Source organism: Poecilia latipinna, unplaced genomic scaffold (genome assembly GCF_001443285.1).
Source record: "Poecilia latipinna isolate Pla-1442-1.1 unplaced genomic scaffold, P_latipinna-1.0 Scaffold1888, whole genome shotgun sequence".
Taxonomy (NCBI): Eukaryota; Metazoa; Chordata; class Actinopteri; order Cyprinodontiformes; family Poeciliidae; genus Poecilia; species Poecilia latipinna.
In genome coordinates, this window is record NW_015114504.1 from 59,141 (window position 1) to 81,113 (window position 21,973).

At 40.5% G+C, this 21,973-nt stretch overlaps 1 protein-coding gene across 1 annotated transcript in view; it reads left to right on the forward strand.

Moving 5' to 3' along the window:
- Positions 1-21,176, forward strand: part of qsox1 (quiescin Q6 sulfhydryl oxidase 1) — a 31,785-nt gene extending 10,609 nt beyond the window's left edge. The window contains exons 7-13 of the mRNA XM_015015159.1: positions 3,451-3,585; positions 3,730-3,859; positions 11,599-11,721; positions 13,608-13,746; positions 14,704-14,880; positions 19,898-20,059; positions 20,260-21,176. Coding sequence (XP_014870645.1) covers positions 3,451-3,585; positions 3,730-3,859; positions 11,599-11,721; positions 13,608-13,746; positions 14,704-14,880; positions 19,898-20,059; positions 20,260-21,032 — 1,639 coding nt within the window. The 3' untranslated portion in view covers positions 21,033-21,176. The remainder of the gene's footprint in view (positions 1-3,450; positions 3,586-3,729; positions 3,860-11,598; positions 11,722-13,607; positions 13,747-14,703; positions 14,881-19,897; positions 20,060-20,259) is intronic.
- The last annotated feature ends 797 nt before the right edge of the window (positions 21,177-21,973 follow it).

Consider the following 21,973-nt stretch of genomic DNA (forward strand, 5'->3'; position numbering starts at 1 on the left):
TAAAAGATATAAATTTTTGGAAGAGAAAAAAAAAATCCCAAAAAAGGGGTTTTTAAAAAAAAAAAAAAAAAAAAAAAAAAAAAAAAAAAAAAAAAAAAGAAAGGCTTTGTAGAAATAAGCCCCATGAGCCACACCAGGTTTAGGCTATAAAACTGTGTCGGTTCATACAATTTATTGTAAAAATCAGTCCAGTTAACCTGGCAGGCCAGTCAAGAGGAGGTCAGTGACATCTCTGGAGGAGCTGCAGAGAAAACTCTGCAGGGAGAATCTGGTAACTGGAAACTATCAAATCTGGCTTTTACAAGAATTTTATAAAAGCTTCATGTGTCACGAGTCTCGTGTGCCTCATGCAGAAAATTTAGGAGCCACAACAAACATGTGGAAGAAGGTGATCGGGGACGATGAGACTTAAAAAAAAAAGTTTTTCTTTGGCCTACATGCAAAATGCCGTGTGCTTTGCATGATAGAAATCTAACATCACTTACAAATCTGTTATTAGAGATTAGGAAAGACTTGAGACTGGGCTAGCAGTTCTAGAAAGATGTCACTAAATTCAGCCGCTGCAAGAATTTGGATCAGATCACATTCATGTGCTACAATGTCTTAGATAGAAATATTCCTCACAAATCTCTTGAGTGATTTGTGAAGAATGGGCAAAACATTAAATCTCTAGATGTGCAAAACTGGTGGAAACAGAGCCCAAAATAGTTTTTTTGTTTGTTTGTTTGTTTTTGCATGTATTGCATTTTGTTCAAATTATTTTCACACATATAAACGACTCCAACATCTTCAACTTTTTTTTTTTTTCTAAGTTGCACAGAAATCAGTGGTTCCCATTGTTTTACATGAAGCAGCCTTGCTTTCTGCTGAAAAGCTTTGTTGCGAGCTCATTATCTGAACCCTATTCATGAGAATACTTTTAAACATCTGGCCTCTTAATGGGATCAGAACATCAAAATCGCTGCCATTATTCACCATCATAAAGCGGCTCTGATCGTTCCTCGCCCCGCAAATTCATCTGCTGTTTATGCCTCTTTGTTTGGCCGTTTCAATAACTTGGCATGCAAAGAGGACTCCTTTTTAGTTGACAAATGCAAAAAGGAAATGATTTATTGCTGATTTATTTATTCACCCTCCAGCTCCCGCCGCCTCCCACCCCCCTCATCTCGATCACTGTACAGAAGGGAGGGTTTTTAATTTCTTGCATGAAAACAATGCCATTGCTTTTTCTGGCTTCACCTGCCAAACAAGACCCGGCCGCTCACGGCGACAGATGGCCTCCCATCATCACTGAATATCTGATTGATCCTGGGAGAGCAGAGTTCGTCTTTGCATGCGTGTGTGTGTGTTATCTTGATGTGTGTGTTCATCACATTCGTCATGCATGTAATGCGTGCTGCTCCCAGGTGAATCTGTTCGCTCTCGGCCGACCCTGATGCCTGCCTGCCTGCCCGCTGGCCCTGGGGATCGGTGGATGAATGGCTCTCCCTCCACATCTCTACACTCCCACCAGACACGCAGGTGTAATTGAGTCCCTGGCTGGCGTGAGTGAGCGTAGGGGCCAGAGTATCCATCCTCCTTATTACCATCCAGCCCGAGGTTTACGGCGCTCCTTCTCTCGCTCTCTCGGCCTGTGACGAGGAGAGAAAGCAAATGGGATGGAGAGATGTGGAGCATAACACAATAACGGCCGGGCTTCCAGTTTGCAGGGTTTGCACATGGCTAAAATAATCAGCAATCTCTCTCAGTACCACCAACACCATCTGCTCAGTGCTCGGAAACTAATCTCGTAAGTGAGAAAAATGTTTGGCTGTAAATTTATGAAATGTAAGGTTAAATTAAAGACAGCAGCAAGTGTTTCACAGTTGAAGACCGGTTCGTAACACACACACAGCAACAAGTGTTGGAACTCCTCGAGTTCTCGAATCTCAGATTCTCTACTTCTATGGCAGCCTGCGGGTTCCTAATTTCAGATGTTTGTGGGAGACGGACTGTGAGAATTTATCCTCAACCAGCTTATTGTTAAAGCCAAGTTTTGAGTAAAAAGGACTGTGTGAATTCTACCTAATAAGTATTAAATGGTGTTTTCACGCTTTCCCTTCTGTGTTGGGAGCTAAAGATTAGGGTGATGGCAAAGAGGCCTTCCAGCCTCACGACTAGCCGTAAAGATAAATCCAAAACCTGCAACATACTGATCAGTAATTATAAGAAAAGCTTGGAGGCTGGATGTTTTTTCCACTGATTCTTGAGAGTTGTAAATGGTTCATAATTTGCCAATTATTTAATAAAATACAAATTAAAATGACTCTTTTCCTTTTCTCAAAACTTACACTGCTTTCAGTTATTTTTTCTTTTGCTTGTCTCATTTTAGAGAAATTGTTAGCAGAAGGAAAACAATTAGGATCTAAATTTGTCAGGGTTGTGAATAGATTCAGGTTCTATCGCATATGTTGACTATAAAAATAATATTTTCTTAAACACACTGGAAAAATTAAGAAAACACACTGAAACAGTTCTTTTAACATTCAGTAAAGCTCGGAGATGCTTCAAGGGTAAACAAGACAGCAGGAGTACTTAAACATTTTAAAGATGCAGTTTGTTAGTAGCAGATTAATCTGTAAACAAAGGTTGCATTAGTCAATTTTCAGAAATTTCACTAACTTGCTTTGCTTTTAACCCAAATCTAAATCATTATTTATGTAATATTTTCTCTTTTTTTATTTTAAAGCTTTTCTTTAGTTACATTTTCCTCTTAAGCTAAAGCAGGACGTTGTTCTGCATGGATTTTACATCGACACCAATCAGATACAAAAAAAAAATCTTTTGAATTAGCTGGAAAATACACTGTGACCAGGATTATGCAATGTTTCAGAAATAAATAGAAGATGACCATTTGGAAATGTTCAGCTCAGAAAACATCAACAGTTTGAACATAAAATGCATTTTTTATACAGCATATGCTGCAGTGTTAGACATTTAGCAAGGTATAAGTGCTTTAACATCTGTATAAATGTAAAGTTTTATACATTTCCAATAATTTAATGTATTGGCAGTAGTAAGTTGTTGACATTTAATGTAATTATTCTTAATATTATAACACTGGAAGTGATTTTTAAAAATACAGAATAAATACTTTAGTAGTTTGTGTGTAATAGATAATTCAGTATGAATAAGCATCCAACACTTCTATATGTATCTCAAAAACATTCATTCATTGTTTTTTCTTTAGCAGGGCTTCCTGCTAAGGTGTACTTAACTTACTTAGTTGTAATAAGGACGTTGCTTGCAGGGTATCATTTGCATATTTTATAGAGGTGGTATCATTTGCATATTTTATAGAGACGGTATCATTTGCATATTTTGGCCTCTTTCTCTCCCTGCACTTTTCCAGGTGGTTTTGTCACCGTTTCACCCAAGGTGTTGGTTTCACTTAACCTTTCTCACCCACAGCAAGTTTGAAGTTCGCACCTTCTACGTCTACGCCCTCCAGAGGCTGCCGGGTGTGGTGCGCTCAGGGAAACCTCCACCCGTCTTCACAGAGCTCCTTAAGAACCGCACAGAGGAGCCCTGGAGAGATTTCAACAGGTATGAACAAGACACTCCTGCTTCATTCTCATTATTTGCAGGAGTTACTTCATCTTTTCCTGTCTGCGTGTATGCGTGTGTGTGCGTGTGTGTGTGTGTGTGTGCGTGTGTGTGTGTGTGTGTGTCTGGTGTTTGCACATCCAGTTCCCGGGTGTACATGGCAGACCTGGAGTCAGCGCTGCATTATTCGCTGCGTGTGGAGCTGGCTCTCCAAAGTGTCATCAACGGACAGGCTCTGACTGCTCTGAAAGATTACATCTCTGTCCTGGCCAAGGTAGTCACAGCACACACCACCTATGATCAGAGATGGCAGCATTCTGTACAAAAGTATTCAATAAAAAGCCAGTATGGGTGATGTTTTTATTGAATCAAGATATGAGAAACCAAAATTACATCAAGACTTTTATTTGACATTCTGCAGCAAAAATAAAATGTGGCACTATTTATGCATACTGTAAGTACATAAGTTTTTTTAAACTAGAAAATGGTCATCTTAAAGGAAAGTTAATATAATAATTAAACCTTCATTGGCAAGTTATTTTATATTTTGTTGCATTCAAGGACTTAAAAATATTCCCTCTCACAGCTAGCAAAAGATTAAACATTTCCCATTTAAATTAATTGCATTAAGTCTCTCATCATTTTTATTTTACAAAAAAACTTTATTAAATAACAACTCCTATCCACTCTTATTTTCTTATTTTCAAATGCTGTAGGAGTTTAATATACAGTTTTATATTTTAGTGCATATTTTTACTCTTCAATTACCTTTTTAAAAAAAATAAATAAAAAAAAAATAAGAATGATGGTGCAAGTTCTGGGGTATTTAAAAAATAACATGCACGAAGGACATTGAATAAATTTATGTCTGTTTTTAAATGCTTAATTAGGACATTTAAAAGCATCTTCTCAAATGCATTTTTACCCATTAAGCAGTTGCAGCAGGTCACCACTAGATGGAGAGTGAGACAACACAATGTTGGTTTACTGCGTGGATGTGAGCTTCACGTTCCCTCTTCATAACCTATTCTTGTTTTAATCCTTCTCTGTCTAATTTGTGTTTGCTTAGGTTTGCCTAAATGCTGTTGCTAAGGATGTTGTGTTTTTGTGTGTTTTTTTTATTTTTTTTTTATTGCCGCTGTTGAAACACTTTGACTCGCGCTTTTGAAATCAGAAGTGGATGCCTTTCAGTGGGGAAGGAGCACAAAGACTCCCGTGGGGAATGGTTGGCCCTCTTTACGCTGGCTCCCAGTGGGATTTGAAGCGTGGCTGCCACCCACATGCAGCCCACAGCGACTTGTTAGTCTAAACAGGATAAACCAGCCAACACGCCCCCTCCTCAGGTCAACGCAGCGGCTATAATTTTTTAATAAGTCGCTGTATAAACACAAGGAGTGTGGTTCAAAGAAAACAGTTTTTATGCTTCATTTCTTTTCTTTGTTTTGGCGGAAACTTTTTTTTCCTTAGTACACATCACACACTCCTGCTTTACCTCTCTCCTCAGTGTGTGTGTGCGTGTGTGTGTGTGCTCACCAAGCCAGCATGTTGTGATGATGAGGCCTGACCTGCTAGCCGTGTCCCTGTTGGCTGCGCACCAGGCTGCTTCACTGCCCCAGTCTGCCACCAATCTCTCTGATTATATCCCACTCTCTTGGGAGGCGTCGCAGTAAGCCAGCTTCTGTCAGTGTGTGTGTGTGTGTGTGTGTGTGTGTGTGTGTGTGTGTGTGTGTGTGTGTGTGTGTGTGCGTGGAGGGCAGAGCGCCGTGGCCTCCCATTAGCTCCGGTTTGTTTAGTCAATGGTAGCAGGTCCCAGTGGTATTTTTAGCCTGTCTCCCCCCTACAAGAATAGAGCGGCCGCGGCTCAGCGGGGCTTTGTGTAGCTGAGGAGGATGTCATTGTTACGGCCGAACGCGACTTCTGACCGTCCTTATTGACTTCTGACTGAGCGCTCTTACCTCAAACAGGCTTTGTTGTGACCAGATGAGATGCCAAGTACCGTTATGAAACAAAGATCTCATATTCAGGCCATTTTTTTTTTAATAAGATGCAAAGATGTGTGTTTTTTTTTAAGTGAAGCTAAATTATTCAGACCTCTGGCAAGTTTAGATTTAAAATGGTTTTCAGGCGACCAAGAAGTTTGTTTCTGATTGTAAATGAGGTGATGTAAAAACAGTTTTACCTGGGAAATTTGTCTTTTTTTTTTATTTACATTTTATTTAAAGTAACGGGATCTCGAAAATCTCTCATTCTAATAATCAATGGGAAAATCTCAAAACATCCACACTCCTGTTTGAAAGAAATAAATTGATCAAATTAGGATTACTTTAAATCAAAATCTTTGCAGCAGATTTTATGCTTTTTATGGTCAGCGGTAAAGCACTTCCAAGCAGGTTGATTTTTCCATACAATATGAAGTTGAAATAAAACTTCAAAAGCTTGTTGTTGATTGTGGTGATGTTTTTCATTGACTGAGGTTGTTTTTTTTTTGTTTTTTGTTTTTTTTTGCTGCGCCAGGCTGATCCTGTACTCTGTGATTTCATCTGGGCACCTCAAATCTGATGCAAGTTGACAAAAACCTCGTGACAAAAACATTTTAAAACATTTCAGAGTAAGAGGCGTTTGGCATCTTTCCCTACAAATAATTCATACTGGCATCAGTGAGCACTACGTGACGGCAAATGACGATACTTTTCTTAACAACCGATGCCCTCATAAACCAATTTGTGCTTTTGGCTCTAACCCTGCAGCGAACGCAGAACATGCGGCTTCCTATCTAAAAGCAGCCAACGGTTACAAAGTATGACACACACAGATTTGAAACCAATAAACTATTTATTAGTTAATTAAATTATCTCATTTTAAAGCTGTATGCATTTGTAAAACCCGACACCTGAACTTCCTGAGTGAGTCATCAGGTCGGATTAGAGAGAAAGTGACTCGTAATGGTTTGACTTCAGGATTTGTGTCACCGTTTCACTCCAGTGTCACGCTGGCTAATTACGACACCTCTTGATGGTGTTTTCTACTGAAACAAGCAAGTCGTCAAAGTTGTAGTTGAATAAATTACTCCACAAGGGACGTTGTTTTTAGAGCAAAAAGTGTAGTTTTATCTTGCACATTAATTCTGTTCCTCCAAAACGCTCGTTTTAAGATAACGGTCACAATTACTGCTACGCTCATACGATGCTTCTCATTTTATCGAAACACTGGCAAACCTGAAAGCTCAAGAAATGAATCCTGCTGCTTAATACACTTGAGCACTTTGGAGTAGACATTTGCATTAGCAAGTAAATAGTGTTACTTTGTTTGGCTGCTTGGAGCCAAACAAAGCAATGACAGCTTTATTGCTGAAGCCGCAACCCCCGACATTAACGCTGCAGAGGTAGGAGTTAAAAGATGTAATCCAGATTTAAATTAAACTGAAACAACTGCTATTAAGAATGGACAAATTCGCAGCCAAATGGTCTTTAATAACTACATAAATTGTTATATTGCATAGTGTGATTAGAAAGGATGCATTTAAACTCAACTTGTTTGCTGTTTGTTTTGTATTTGTTTGTTGTTTTTGCTTCACACGCGTACACACACACACTTCCCTCCCTTCTCCACCACAGGAAGGTCTTCTTAATGCTTCAATAACTGACTGCTTTAAGTCAATTTCTGTAATCTATTTATGTCCAACCAAAAGAACAAATAAACAATATCCCTCAACAGGAGGTCAGAGAAGTTCTGGTTACATCAGGAGTCATGCTGAGTCCAAATCTGCATCAACAGAAGCAGGATGAAACACAAAACCAACTTTAAAAATGTTCGCACAATTACAATAAATTGTTAGATTTGTTCATTTATTTGATTATTTGTTAACTAATTAGTCAGAAATGCCAAAATAGAGAATTGAATCAAGTGACTATGTCATAGATCAGTACCAGCCTTTGTTTATGAGTTTAAAATAATAATGTGCAACTACGTTAAAGATGTGAATCGCCTCAAAGTCACTCAGCTACAATCAAGCAAACAAACAAATCATTGACAGTTAAGACCAAGCTACTAGACAATGATTTTAAAATCTAACTGGGAATGTCTCAATTTTCTGTAAATTGGCAGAAACTGAATTAATAGAGTTCAGTTGCTGATACACCGGCAATAAAACTGAGTTTTATCACAAAGGTCTTTGGGTCATACATTGAAGCCCTCACTGCTGCAACAGGACCTCATTTGTGGGATTTTGTTGCTGTGTTTGTGTACATGTGTGTGTAAATGATTGTGCAGCACAAAGAGCTCCGAGTGCAGCCGGTTTATGACTGACTGAATGAGTAATCAGCTGTTGCGTTTTGGCTCGTCTCAAAGACACATAAATTTGAATTCTGTCATCATCTTCTTTTGTCCAATCCACAGAAATGCTCCTAATACTCATGTTTGTAATTCTGCCGTGTACAAGAACTACAGTACTCCCTATTGTAGTCTCTGCTGTTGTGGTCTTGTAGTGTTTTTCTGACCAAATCGTAATATATTTAGATTTACATGTCTTTTCGGGGTGAATCCGGATCTTTTTTTTTTTTTTTTTTGAACGCGCTACATGTTTATGAGGATTTAGAAAAGTGGATCTCGGGAGGCATCAGGAGCATTACAGCGAGGTTTTTAAGGATTACACCTCCATCCTGCTTTTCTTGAAAGAAGCCCTTCGGCTCAGAGGGGAGACAAAGGGACAGGGGAATAAAACGGAGAATTAGGAGGGAGGTGCAGGGGGGGGGGGTGGGGGGGGGCGGAGGTCTGGTCTGAAATGCTTCCGCCGTCTCACACCTCCCGAGTCCAGGGCGAGCACGCTCCACCTGAATCGACTGTCAGTGCAAATATGAGCAACTGCTAGAAAATATTTCCACTAGTTTTTTACAACTGCAGGACTCTTGAACCTGTTTGTCCCTGCTGGATTATTTCCCCTGCCTTCCTCCAGCAGAGACCGGCCAGGTCGCCCTGTGGCAGCCAACAGATGCGACCCTCTCAGGACCTTCTCACCACAAGCAGCCTGTGGTTTCTCAAGTGCTGCTGATACTAATCGGATGAGGGATGACATATTGCCAGGGTGAACGGGATTGTCATGGTCCAACTGGGATGGGATGGTGGGGGCAGCAGGGGTATCTGGTTAACGGAGGCGAAGTTCGTGTGTGTTTTTAGTTTTTCTTGAGCTACATCAGATATGGATGATGCTTTCTTCTGTAGAGCGGAGAGATTGTGGAGATGATAAAAGCAGCAGCAGCAGGGGGAAAAAAAATAAATAAATCGATAATCAGAAAGGATCCCTAATAAAGAATTTAACCACAAATGAATCATTTTAATGGTCCTGTCAGCTGAATATTTTTTCATGTTTTGTTAAATATTGCTTCACTTAATGTTTATCTACAACTGTGATAGTTGATGCAGATGCATGACAGTGTGCTAAGTGTAAACTTCTATTAGTGTAAAGGAAGTATCCTGGATTAATGTTTGCAGTGACTTTTGCAGCTTTAGTGATTAAGACGTGACTGTTGACATTAATGCCTGCAGACTATATAACTCTGCTTCGGCATCAAATGTATCATCTCAGATTTAAAATACTGTGCATCTGCTAAAACCGCTCCTGCTTCCCCTTACAGTAAATGACGGGGAGGTTTTATTAGACACATTTAGATGACGCTGTTTTCTTCCTCAAGAAACTCGGTGGAGGTTTTATCCTCATGAATGTTGTTGCTTGGTGAGGCAGACTTAAGCCTGTTAGTGGAAAACACCTACGTTTTCTGGTCTGCTTAAATTCATATGGATGCTAAATGAGGTTTTCTGACTGGTTGGCACTCAGACATCTAATGCTCACCTAAACCTATTATATTACTGCAAGAAGTGAGCTGCAAGCATCACTAGTCATGGCGTGAGCTTCACATCCCGGCTGCAGCCTCTGGCACGTGTTCTGCTTGTGTTTGTTATCGTATCAGGCATTACATTATGAACACTGATCGTTTCTTAGTTACGACACCTGTTGCTGTGTGATGATTAGAAAATCTGGGTTTGCTGAGTTTTTAAGGGTTATTTAAACACTCCGCATAGATTTGGGGTAAAACAAAGGATCAGTCTGTAGTGAAACTTCAGATACCGTCTGCTGAGTAAAGCAGAGGATGGATGATGCTTTGTTTTCTTCCAAAGGCCCTGAAAATATTGGCATTGTAAGCTTATAAAACTACCTGTGGAATAAATGTAATTTTATTTGGATTATCTCAATTTCTCGGTGAAGAGGATTAGTTTTCATTGATACGTTAAAAAAAAAAAAAATCTATATTTCTTTCGGTCTGAATTCTGAGAACTATCTGATGTTAAAGTCATAATTCTGAAAACAAAGTTTATTTTTGTTTGTTTTTGGTTCTGCTATTTTATCTGGGACAAAAAAAACATGTTTGAGGGAAAACGTTACCAAGCAAGTGTTTCTATTTGGGGAACAAACGCCTGATCCTTGCTCTCAGTCCAACTGTGCAAAAACAGAACACCTCTTGCTGTAAGACTATAAAAGGCATTTAGCTGAATACATAAAAGCAGCCCACCTTTTTACTCTGTATGTTGTTAGCAGAAGGCATGAGCTGTTCTCTTTGTTACGTTGTGCGTTTGAAGACCTGCATGTCCCAGTCTGTCATCAGTGGTCTCAGGCGCCCATCAGCTGGATTTCCTCTTTCTGTTTTCGCTCCCTTCTTGCTGGATGCCCTCTCGTGTTTCCTCCAGTTGTGGTAGTTACCGTGGTTAGGAGTAAACACGCACCAGGAGAAAGCTTGCTGAGGGCGCGTCTAAGTGGTTGTTAGTGGCTTAGGAGGTGAATCTTAATGAAGGAAGAGGCTTAAGCTTGGCTTTTGTCACACTTACTTACGTTGTTTTTAAAGGTGCGGAGAAGAAAACCGCTCGACCCTCATTGTCTGAGCGGTGGGCAAGCCCGGCAAAACATTATTGGACACATGATGTAATCCAGGTGTGCAAATATTGATGTAAGTTTGAAGTACATAGATGAATTATGGGAAAAAATATCCAAGCGACGAGTGAAAGATACAGGTGGACTCATCAGGCTAGAAAAAAAAAACAAAAAAAACACGTTATTCAATTTTATAAAAACGGTCAGGTTCTCGGATCTGTAAAATTAAGTAAATGAGAAGAACATCCTGTTTTACAAACGTAAACCTGTGCATTTCTGCAGTTTCACCATCATGATTGCGATTAAGACATGACGAAATGTGGAACACATCTCATGAATGTTCCTTCAAGGCGCTGTTCATTGCAGAGATTACTGCCATATTAATCTGATTTTGATTTTACGATTGGCTGTTAAAGTATCTGCTCACTCATTGGAACTGAATACAAAAAAAAAATCATGTTTGAATGTTGTTTGCGAATATTAACAAGTATTCCTGTGAAATGAGTGGGCAGGATATAGCTATAAATAGTCTGGAACCTATAGTACTTCTTAAGGTATTCTTAGTTCAGTGAGGATATAGATGTAGATACTTATGAGTTGCGGTGATTACTATGAAGCTATTTGAATGTTTACTAACAAGAAAAACTACAATTTAGTAGCTTCTCAGAAACACGAGACTGACAATAAATCTACGATAGGACCATCAGTTCATGAGGCCACAGTTCTCTGAAACTTTAAAAAATAAAACATCTACAATTGCCCCAAGGAAAAGCTATTGGAGAGTCAAAGTGCTTCTAAATCCACAGTCTCCTGTGTGTCAAGTCACACATTGTGGATAATGTATAACTTTGTGCTAATATAGTTCTCTCCTGGTTTCTCCCAACCAAATTACAAAGAAGTTCTGAATATAAATCTTTGTTGATATGTGATTGGTTGCAGTGCTCCTCTTGCATTATTTTTCTCCCAGAATCAGAAATACTCTGGGTATATTTACGGTTCAGGGTAGCATAAAAAAACAAACAAAAAAAACAATCTAAAATAAGAAAAAGTAAGATGGCTAACGTCTGCTTTTATTGTTCTGTTTGTCTCTGCAGTACTTCCCCGGCCGTCCTGTGGTGATGAACTTGTTAAAGTCTCTGAACACTTGGCTACAGAACCAGAATAAAGGTCCCATTTCCTACGAAGCTTTCAGAGAGAGAGTGGATAACACAGCACAGGTATGCAAACACAAGCAGAAGCATAAAGCACACTGTTGACGTTGTAAATTGTGCTTTGTGTTGTTGTGTAAAAGACAGGGAGTGAAGTGTCGGATTTCCAATCGTCACAAAATGAGCCCAGACTGTAAAGACTTTTCATTCCTCAGAGAAGCATGGTCACCTCAGAGAAAATACTCACACCCTACACCTATCATATTTGAAATATCAAGAAATCTTTCCATGCAGGATCAGAACAAAATTTAGATTTCTGAAGATAAATTTGTATCCTTAATTCCTTTTAATTCCTATCTGAGAATCTGTTGTCTTTGGAGTGAAGCCTGCATGCCTCCAGTGTGCAGCTCCTTGCAAATTGAAAGAGTCACTTACTTACATCATTAGCTTTTAGCAGACGAATCAATGGATCAATGAATCAATGGGAAGGTATGAATAGACTTCACCTCAGTGGAAATGGATTGTGCATGAACACGCAAGCGTCCACACACAAAATCTTTACTATTGACAAGAGAGTAATCCTGTCAGTCACTGCAGTGATGGCGATGCAGCACAGCGAGTGAAACGACTTTATGTCAGAGAAAATATGTTGTTTGATTCAGCTGCAGCTCTTGGTTAGAGAACTGGATATCCTCTGTTCATTAGCGGTGGGTCGAGCCATTAACCTGAGTCTGACTTCTCATTGATTGGGGAAAACTGCGTGGAACGGCCTTCATTAAGTCAAACAGGTTGGGAGTTCCTGCAGAGACGCTTTAATTGGTAGAGGATTCTCATAATTCTGTGGAAACTGTAAATTCCCTTTGTTCTGAAGGAGACACCTTTTTAACATGTCAAAGCAACAATCTGCAGTAAACTCACTTAAAAAAAAACTAAACTTTTTTTAAATTATAGATTGTTGAAATCTGTAGCAACATAAACAACTGGCATAAGAGGTATTTTTCCTTTTTAAGACCACATGAATGTTAAGAGAAAAAAGGGAGTATTTGTTAAATGCAATTTTGGAAATGCAAACCATCAAGATATAGATCTTGTAGCAAGTTTACTGTTTTGTTTTCTGGACTTGATAGAAATCCATCTTTGAAAAAAAAAAAAAAAAAAAGTCATACAATCAAGGAAATATTGGATCAATCATAGAATGAATGGTAATCCTTAAACCATTGTATCTTGGTTGCACATCTACCTTGTGTTGCAGCGATGGAGGAAAATGCACTTGTAGAAAATTACGTTCCAACATCATTTTTGTACACACCTAACCTTGTATCATACTTAATTTCATCACCAGCTGCAGATGTTTTGTACATGTTGGAAAAAGTGTGCTGCAGTCATAGCATACAAATGCATCACAACTAGATTATTTACAGAGCTGCAGCAGTGACACAATTAAGCCATTATGCAACATCATGCAAATGCTCTGTCTGCATTGATGAAGAGTCCTCCACCTCAGCATGCTGGATGCTGGAAACTGGTGAGACAACATGAGTTCTTATGATTTGAATAATAATTATTTGAACATTTCATGGCACTCAGGACATTGAAAGTGAGATCTCAGATGACTGGTTCATGTGTAAATATGGAGGAAAAATGAGATGGGGATGCTGGGACAAAACTGAATGCTTTGGACTCCTTGATCATGATCCCAATACAAACATGTTATTCACATTCGGAGCGCATCAAAAGTGGTAAACACACTCTTATGATATAACTTGTTGATTTCCTCACATTTAGACCTGCATAGCAAGTTTACAAAATGGAAGAATTTGTGACAGCAGATTTGCTAATTATTGCAACATGACTTTTTGAAAGTCCTTATCGTATTCCATTTATTCAACTTTACCATTGTAGATTATTTTTCTTACTCCGTTTCTCCTTTTTTCCTTGCGTTTCCTTTCTCTCAGGTTCCAGACGCTGCGTTGCCTGAGGGAGTGAGGTGGGTGGGCTGCCAGGGTTCACAACCCCACTTTAGACGTTATCCTTGTGGGGTCTGGACCCTCTTCCACGTTCTCACTGTCCAGGCCAACAACATTGGAGACTCAGGTGCAAACATTTTGCATTGTTGTGAATAAAAAAGTTTCTGTTTTTAATTGCTTGCTAAGTCAGCGGAGGGCTGAAAAAGTGCAACACATCAGGAAGCATGAAGATTTATCGGGATTCATATTTGATGCTTATTAAAATTTTCCTATGTTGTGTCATTTTATAAAATCTGAAATTGAGCCTAATTGGGACTGTGTGAAAAGGGATTATATTAGATTAGAGGAATGTGAGTGGGTAATAAAACGGGCAGATGACCAGAGGCTCTGCTCCTGGCAGGGACCTTAATCTCCCACTAAACAAACACACACACACACACACACACACAGACACACACACACCCATGAGATGCACGTAGAGGTTAATCCCGAGGTTTATGGACCATCATGAGACCTGCAGATGGACCGGTCAAAAGGGGTGTCCATCTGGACCCCCAAAGGCCGCCATCCTAATGAGTGCATGTGCTCACTTCCTCCACATGTTGTTACCATTTGAGGGATTTTCTATCAACACTTTGCGAATAACACAAAGGTGCCAATACTGTCTTTATTTTCTAAGCACCTGATAAACACACGCCGGTCTCTGTGCGCACCCCGACCTGTGGCTAATTCATCTAAAGGGCCTGCTAAGCTCAGAACAAAAGCAAATGACAACGGGGAAATATGTTTCTGGACTGTTGAGGTCCTGAGACAGCAGCCTGGCCACCATTCACACAGAGTGTTAACGACATTTAATCTGCAGATTGGGTTATCCCATTCCCAGAGATTATTCACCTCAATATGGTGTTAACCCAGCTGCCTGTCACTGTAGGCCCACAGATTCATGGGAAGACTCACTGGTGTTCAGGCTGTAGTCATTAATGTCTTAAAAAATAGTGGATGCTAAGTTAGAAGGATAAAATTGGCCTCTGAAACCAAAGTACTCATCTTGACCTCACTGATTAAACTCATTATTCTCCTCCAGATCCAAAGGAGGTGCTAAAAGCAATGAGAAACTACATCCACAACTTCTTCGGCTGCAGATATTGCGCACAGCATTTTGAGAACATGGCGAGGGAGGGTCTGGATGTGGTGACTTCGCTGCCGTCAGCAGTCCTGTGGCTGTGGTACCGTCACAATCGAGTCAATAACAGAATTGCAGGTAAGAGTCGCCACAGCAGCTGAACTGTTAATGCCAGAGCTTCTCTGGTCCTTGGAAGACGATGTCCTCCATATTTTAGCTGTATTTTTGCTCCAATAAAACTGGAAGAGCTGAATTCACACCATCTTCTGGAGAATCCATTCAAACTAGAGGTGATTCAAGCAAGTACAGATTTCTGGGCTTTAGCATTGTGGAAACCTTTTTTGTTTTGTACATTTTAATTATTTTTAGGTTTAAAGTACCAGTAGTTTGAAAAATATGAAAGCTAGCAGATGTTGCCTACAGTTTTTTTTTTTTAATTTAATGTTTCTTTATGATCTTAACTCTTTACCACCAGATTATTAGTGGAAATCATAAGTCTCTGGTTTATAGCTGTAAAGAAAAGTAGACACTTAAAACTGATGTTGCACCTGTTTTCACCAATTCACCTCCTGCCTTTTCATTTTCCCATCCTGCATTTCCCTGTTTCCAACACCAATTGGGATCAGAAGTTTTACCTTCCAATATTTTGGGTTGTTCTTAAGATCACTTGGTCCTAATTGGACTAAAGGAGGGTGAGGGGAAGAAGGATGGATCCCCAGATCAGACGCCAGCTGTCATCCCCGTCTTAGTCCTCCAACTTTTAGCTGCTTCAGCCGCCCCCATTTTCTCCGACCCCCTCTTGGCCTTCTCCTGCCTTTGCTCTGCCCCTCCACTGATCACCCTGCAGACCCCCACTACTGTTTGAAAACTTTCCAACCATTTCTTATTCATCTGGCCAGACTTTGCCCTGGCTGTCTGTGCAGGAATGTGAGTGTTAGTCCTTCAGTTAGTTAGGATGAAAGTATTTTTATGTTTGTATAAGAAGTTTCCTCATCTATAAAGATGCACAAGTCAGAATTTTGTAGTTCATTTCCAATAAGGATATTTTTGTGCCGCTTTAATGTCTTTTTAAAAGAAATTTTTAGATTTCTCTTTTAAAACCAAATGACACAAACAGCATTAAAAAAATCTGTTATTTTAGTGTTCCTGATTTGACCAGATTTTAATTATTAGCATTGGGAACAGGTGATGTTACACCATTCATATGTGAGACGGCACTATAAAAACATGGTTTTCCTAATATTTTAATGCAAATACTTCATAACTGTTGTGCTGCAAAGTTCAGCACAACAGTATAAAATAGAGCAATTTTCCTGTAGAAACCTTCATGTTATCACCTTGAAGTCTCACTCTCTCTCTCACCGTCATTTAACCTGCATGAACACACACTTACAGTATCTCAACATGCTGCAGAAAATCCTCTTGCCATTTCAATGGCGTCTTTTGTTTCCTCTAACTTCATTTGTAACACACTTTACAGATTTAAAGTAGCTTAGCTGGAGATGACGACACCAGTTTATCTATTTATTTTACTTAGTTTCTGACTGGTCCACCTGTTATTGCTAATCATTCTAATAATTTATCTGGTCACCAGCAGGTTTCTTTGTATCTGTATTTAATGTCCCCTCTATATGCGTTTCATATTAACTACTTGTGCTCTTCCAGCAAATTATTCTTCATTATGAAAGTGGACTTTGATAAGTATCCCTTCCTCTCTGCCTGTGTATGATTTCATTAAGAACAACTATGTCATTAACAGCCTACTTTGTTAAATCATGATCTTTTGTTTGTGTGTTGCTGTCCCCCTCCCTGGGACGGTTTGTGTCCTGGACAGCAGGACACAGAAGGACACCCGCCCCTATGCATGTCTCCTCCCCTGACACTTAAACACCATGCAGCTTGTCCCCCTTCTACCCATCCATCTTTCTTTGCCTGTCGTTCCTCTCTCTTTCCACTCACCGTCTCCTGGGACTCATAGCCTCCGCTTGACAAGCAATAGAGCTGCATCCCTGCTGGATAGCTCCCTGAGGAGAGACAGCTCTGCCCACACACACACACACACACACACTCACTATTCCCAAGTTGTTATATGACGGCAGGTGGCAACCACCCTGACACACGCCGCACGCGCTTCCCCTGCTACACCCCGCCCCGCCCACCAACAAAGCAGCTCATGAACATCCTCTCCGCCTTTGTGAAGGCGGGTCAGCTGCGAGGTCCGCAGCAGAGAGGCTGTGGGAATTACAGAATTGGTTGCGTTTGTTTCAGTGAGTGGCGGCGTCTTTTCCCTGAGGACAAACACACTCCATCTCCCTACCCAGGCAACCCCTCCTCTCCTGTTGTTCCTGAAGTGGAGCTCTTTAGCACGGCTCCCCGCCCCTCCTTTTACAAGCAGCCATGCATGAAAGATCAGCTATTTGTAAAGCGGCTGGACAATTAATTTAGCTGGCAACAAAGAGGCCCCAGGGCCCGGGGTCCTGCAGCAGCTGAGTTAAGACTGGAGGCAGCTCCGTCCTGTTGCTGCACGTCAACAGCTGAGACTGGGACACATTTCTGCAGACAGACCAGCTCTCCAGCAGCAGGACCGGCTGCCTTCGCTGGCGGGTGCAGTGCACCCAGAAAGCATTCACGGCTCTTCACTTTCCACATTTTGTTATGTTACGGCCTTATTAGAAATTGCATTAAGTTAATGTTTTCCCTAAAGATTCCAAATACTATTATCCTATTTCAACAAAGTGGGAAAAAGTTTCAGATTTTTTTCAAATTGAACACTAAGAAATCACATTTAGGTAAGTCTTCACATCCTTTGCTACGAAGCTCAACGTTGAGCTCCTTCCACTCATTATCCGTACAACTTAAATGAAGTCCGCCTGTGGTAAATTCAGTTGATTGGACTTAATTTGGAAAGGCACACACCTGTCTATATGAGGTCAGTCAGAGCACAAACACCACGCTTTCATGTCAATCTTAAGGATTGTATAACTTCCGCACTATAGAAAACTAGAGACGCCTTAAAGTTTTTGCTCTGGACATCAGTCATACATCCTGGCAGTCATCTACATTATTACGCATTACTCTGTGGTGTAATTGATTCTTGCTCACCAGCTTAGTGCTGATGAAGCTCGTTCAACGATGCGTATTTATGAAAACGTTTGCCTGGGTCTGACGGCCGCTCGGCAACAGGCTCCTGTGACAACGTCAGTGAAGCTGGAGTCGCTGAAGTCACTCTGTTCCCAAACATGGCGCCTCATTAGAATAAAGGAGGAGGTGGGGAGGCGTATGAAACATGCACCAACACCAGATAAGAAGCAGCACACGCACACGCATGCATGCGTACCAGCAGCCGTCAATCCAAGGTACAATAAAATTGATGTATCCTTTATGTAAAGCACTGTATGCAGAGTACGTACACACATGACTGAGATTAATCTGGAGGTGGTGGAGGATGTAAATTGACAGCGCTGTAAAGTGACAAACCTGCTGCTGCTCTGCTTATTCTCTTTTATCACACACACACACACACACACACACATACACATGCATACACACAATGGCCTGCTGGTGACAAGCAATTTATTACTGGATGCTGCCCTCATTGTGTGTGTTTCTGTGTGTCCTTGTGCACAGTGGCATCTTTTTAAGCTTGAGTTTTGCGTGCGCGTTGCTCATGTTTGTTCTGCCAATCTGGTCGTAGGTGTGCAGTGGCTACAAACGCGAACACATTTAAGGAGAAAGTTTCCAATTCATTAGAAGGGCAGCTCCCGCCTGAGTTTTTGTCGCCCCCTTCTTCAATTTGGAGATTAGGGTTTGCTTTCAGGGGTCTGTGGAGAAACATGACAGGTGGTTCGGAGCACAGAGGTCTGCCGCCTGAAAACAGCGGAGCTGCGTGTTTGTTTGAGCAGAGAAGCTGTCCACTTTGGTAACATCTATTATCTCACCATCCCTCCCACTGGGACACCCCCAGAAGCCCATCAATCATTGTTAGACCCTGTCATATGAACACACTCGCAGACGCGCACACAAACACACACAATATCAATCCATAGATTACATGCAGACAAACGCTGACGGGTGATTTACATATACACACTCAAACGGATACATTCACATATGCATATGGGCACTTAGTTTTTACGAGCTCTGGGATAAGATGTAATGGGTTCACCACAGATTGCATCCCGTCCTCAATGCACTTAAATCCTTCAGTCAACAAGGAGAGGGAAAGAGGTGACAATAGAGGAAGCGGCTACCTGGAAACAAAACTTTGTTCTTTTTTTCTAATCTGCTGTAGTTATTGAAATAATTTAGGTTTTTTTTAGAGTAAAACTAGAATTGGATGCATCACTTGAAAAGTTAAATTATGATGGTGGGTATCAAAAATATTTAAAATTTTGTTTTATACGGATTGTATCTGTATAGAAGGTAAGGTGTTCTGTAGTAATTCTTAAATATTTCTTATTCCTAAGATGTTAATTCAGAAACATTTTGCAGTTTTTCACATTTGCTCAAAATTCTTCAGCAAGACTTAAGCAAGAAAAAAAAATAAACAGGAACATGACACTGATGGTGCGATTATTAGCAATGTTGCCTCTTGGCAAGAAAAGAAAATCGTCTCTGTGCGGATTTTGCCTCTGTGCATGTGTGGATTTTTTCCACAGTCTAAAAACAGGCATTTTAGTTTAGCTGAATTGCTCTTGAGTCTATGTTTGTGATGTAGATGTTAGCAGCTGGCAACAAAAGGCCCTACATTGTTACTTAGATGTTTAAATACACATTCTTGATGCAGTCTGTCTCTTTGTTTTGCTACTGTTTGTATTTGAAGTTCATTTTAAAATATGTGGAACATTTTGACCAGATAATAAAACTCTAAAAAGAAATGCTCACATGTGTTATCACAATATAACATATATAACATGTTGATTAACAAAAAGAGCAAAAATAAGCAATAAGAAACTGATGATAATGCATTGTATTTGACTAGAGAAAAGCAGATTAACTGTGAAATTTAAAGAAAAATGCACACAACATTCTCCCAAATTTCAGGTCTTTCTTTTATCAGTGCATTTATTTCTTAGCTATTGCTTCTCTTTTCTCTCCTGTGTGACTGAGATTATGCTAAGCTTTAATACTGTCTGTCTGTGATCATTCCCACCAGGTGATTTGAGTGAAGACCCTTTCTTCCCAAAGATCCAGTGGCCGTCCCCGGAAATGTGTCCATCCTGCCACACGGTGAAGGACAATGGAGAGCACAGCTGGAACGAGGCGCAGGTTATTCCCTTCCTCGGGTCCCACTTCTCCTCGAGCCGCATCCTAACAGGTACTGTTTAATCTAGTGGTTTCTCTTTTAGGAAAGAACAAAAAAGTTCAAGAGCTTCAGAAAGTCACAGCTCTACGTCGGACTGATCAGAGAGTCTGTTCTGTCCAAGCCATCAACGTTATCACAGACAGAGGATGCATATTGAAGTGTTTGAAACCACTGCAAGGCAGTAATTATTGAAATGTCTTTTTCTGTTTCAGATTATCTTGAGGATGAAGACAGGATTTTGGAAACGCAAAGGGCAAAACATTCCCGTCTGCTGCAAGAGTCACTGGGTCAAAAACATGTAGAGAGAATAGTTAGGGAAGCCTCAAACCCCATTACATCTCCGCCGCCATCATCTGTGCAAGAAGGGGTGGAAGACGAGGGACCCCAAGAGGAAGAAGAAGGACCACAGGATGAGACGGAGGCTTATGAGGAGGACAACGAAGGCGGGGAGGAAAATCCAGCGCCTGCAGCTAGCGACCGCGGCCACCAGCGGACTCACCGGATACCGAGCATCATCGGGATGAGGCTGCATCCGCGGAGGGAAGACATCGTGGACCTCGACTCGTTTGTGAACCAGCATTTCAAGGCCAAGGCTCTGCAACTGGCCGCTTCCAGCCTGGTTAAGCAACGCACCCTGCAAACAAAAGTAGAGCAGGAGCCCCGCCCAGCGTTCAGCCTCGGCATGGAGCTGGACGCAGGACTCGGCATGGTGGGCCTACAGCCAGTGGATGATTTCAATGAGCTGAATTCAATTCACCAAGGAAAAGGGCTGAAAAAGCGAGAGCTGGCAGGGCAATATTTCAAGAGGGAGGCTGAGTTTGACCACAGAGGCCTCTGGATGTCTGTGATTACCATCGGTTTCTCAGATCTAGACATTAGCCTGTGTGTCATTCTTTATGCCCTTTCTTTCACGTGTCTTCTAGCCATGTGCGTTTTCTTTAGAAGCCGCCTCAGGAGACGGAGGTTTAAATTCGCTCTGCCTTGAACTAAATGTGCAAAAATTTCACCTGAGCATCTCACTTTCACTGGGTTAAAAGGGAATTTGTCAAGATGTGGGAACATGATTTTTATTTTTAAAACTTTGTCAGTGTGGATGTCTTGGGTTAGTAGTGAATTGCTTCAATTAAAAAAAAAAATCAAGACAGTACTTCAAGTAGCTTCCAGATTTATTCCAGAGAGATGGTTAGTAAAATTTGTGCAGATACAGTAAATGTATACTTCCATACATTCCTGTTTGGAGTGTTGAAACTCCTTCAGAGATAACTTGTTTTTGTCCGTTTTCCCTCTACTAATCAAGAAAAATCAAATCCACTTTTTTTTTTCTTTAGCTTAAATGTTCTCCCCTCTTTTCGTACCTTTTGGTCATGTTGCATCTCTATGATGCTTCCATAACCCCTTTAAAATTACTTATAAACATGGTTTCTGTTAGTCATGCAAATAGTAAACTGTCTTGAACATTAGCCACCTTAAACCTGTTTATATTTCAAAGTGTTTATTTAAAATTAATTGTTTTAAGACAGCCTTCTCAATGCTTAATTTGGTTTATGTCGTCTCATACTGTAAGAGGACCGGTCAGCCTTTGAGCTGAGGAGATCAGTGCGATACATCTCTCTGCTTTTCAACGACATTTATCTGATGTCTTGGAATAAAAGACTACACTTCCTAGTCCACATGGTGGATAAACTGGTTGCTGATGTGCTGTGGAATGATAAAAGTTCACACTGGAAAATGTTTCAGAAAAAGCTTGATTTGTTAGTCATCTCACATAAAATTTATATTTGCCACTCTGAATCAATAAAATTATTTTTGATATGTTTCTTGCTTTTTTTGTGTTTTGTGTCTTAGTCGTTAAACTGAATTATTTGCAGTTTTTGGGCTATGTTACTAATTAACAAACAAAAATGTTGCAAACTGATGATGAGTAGC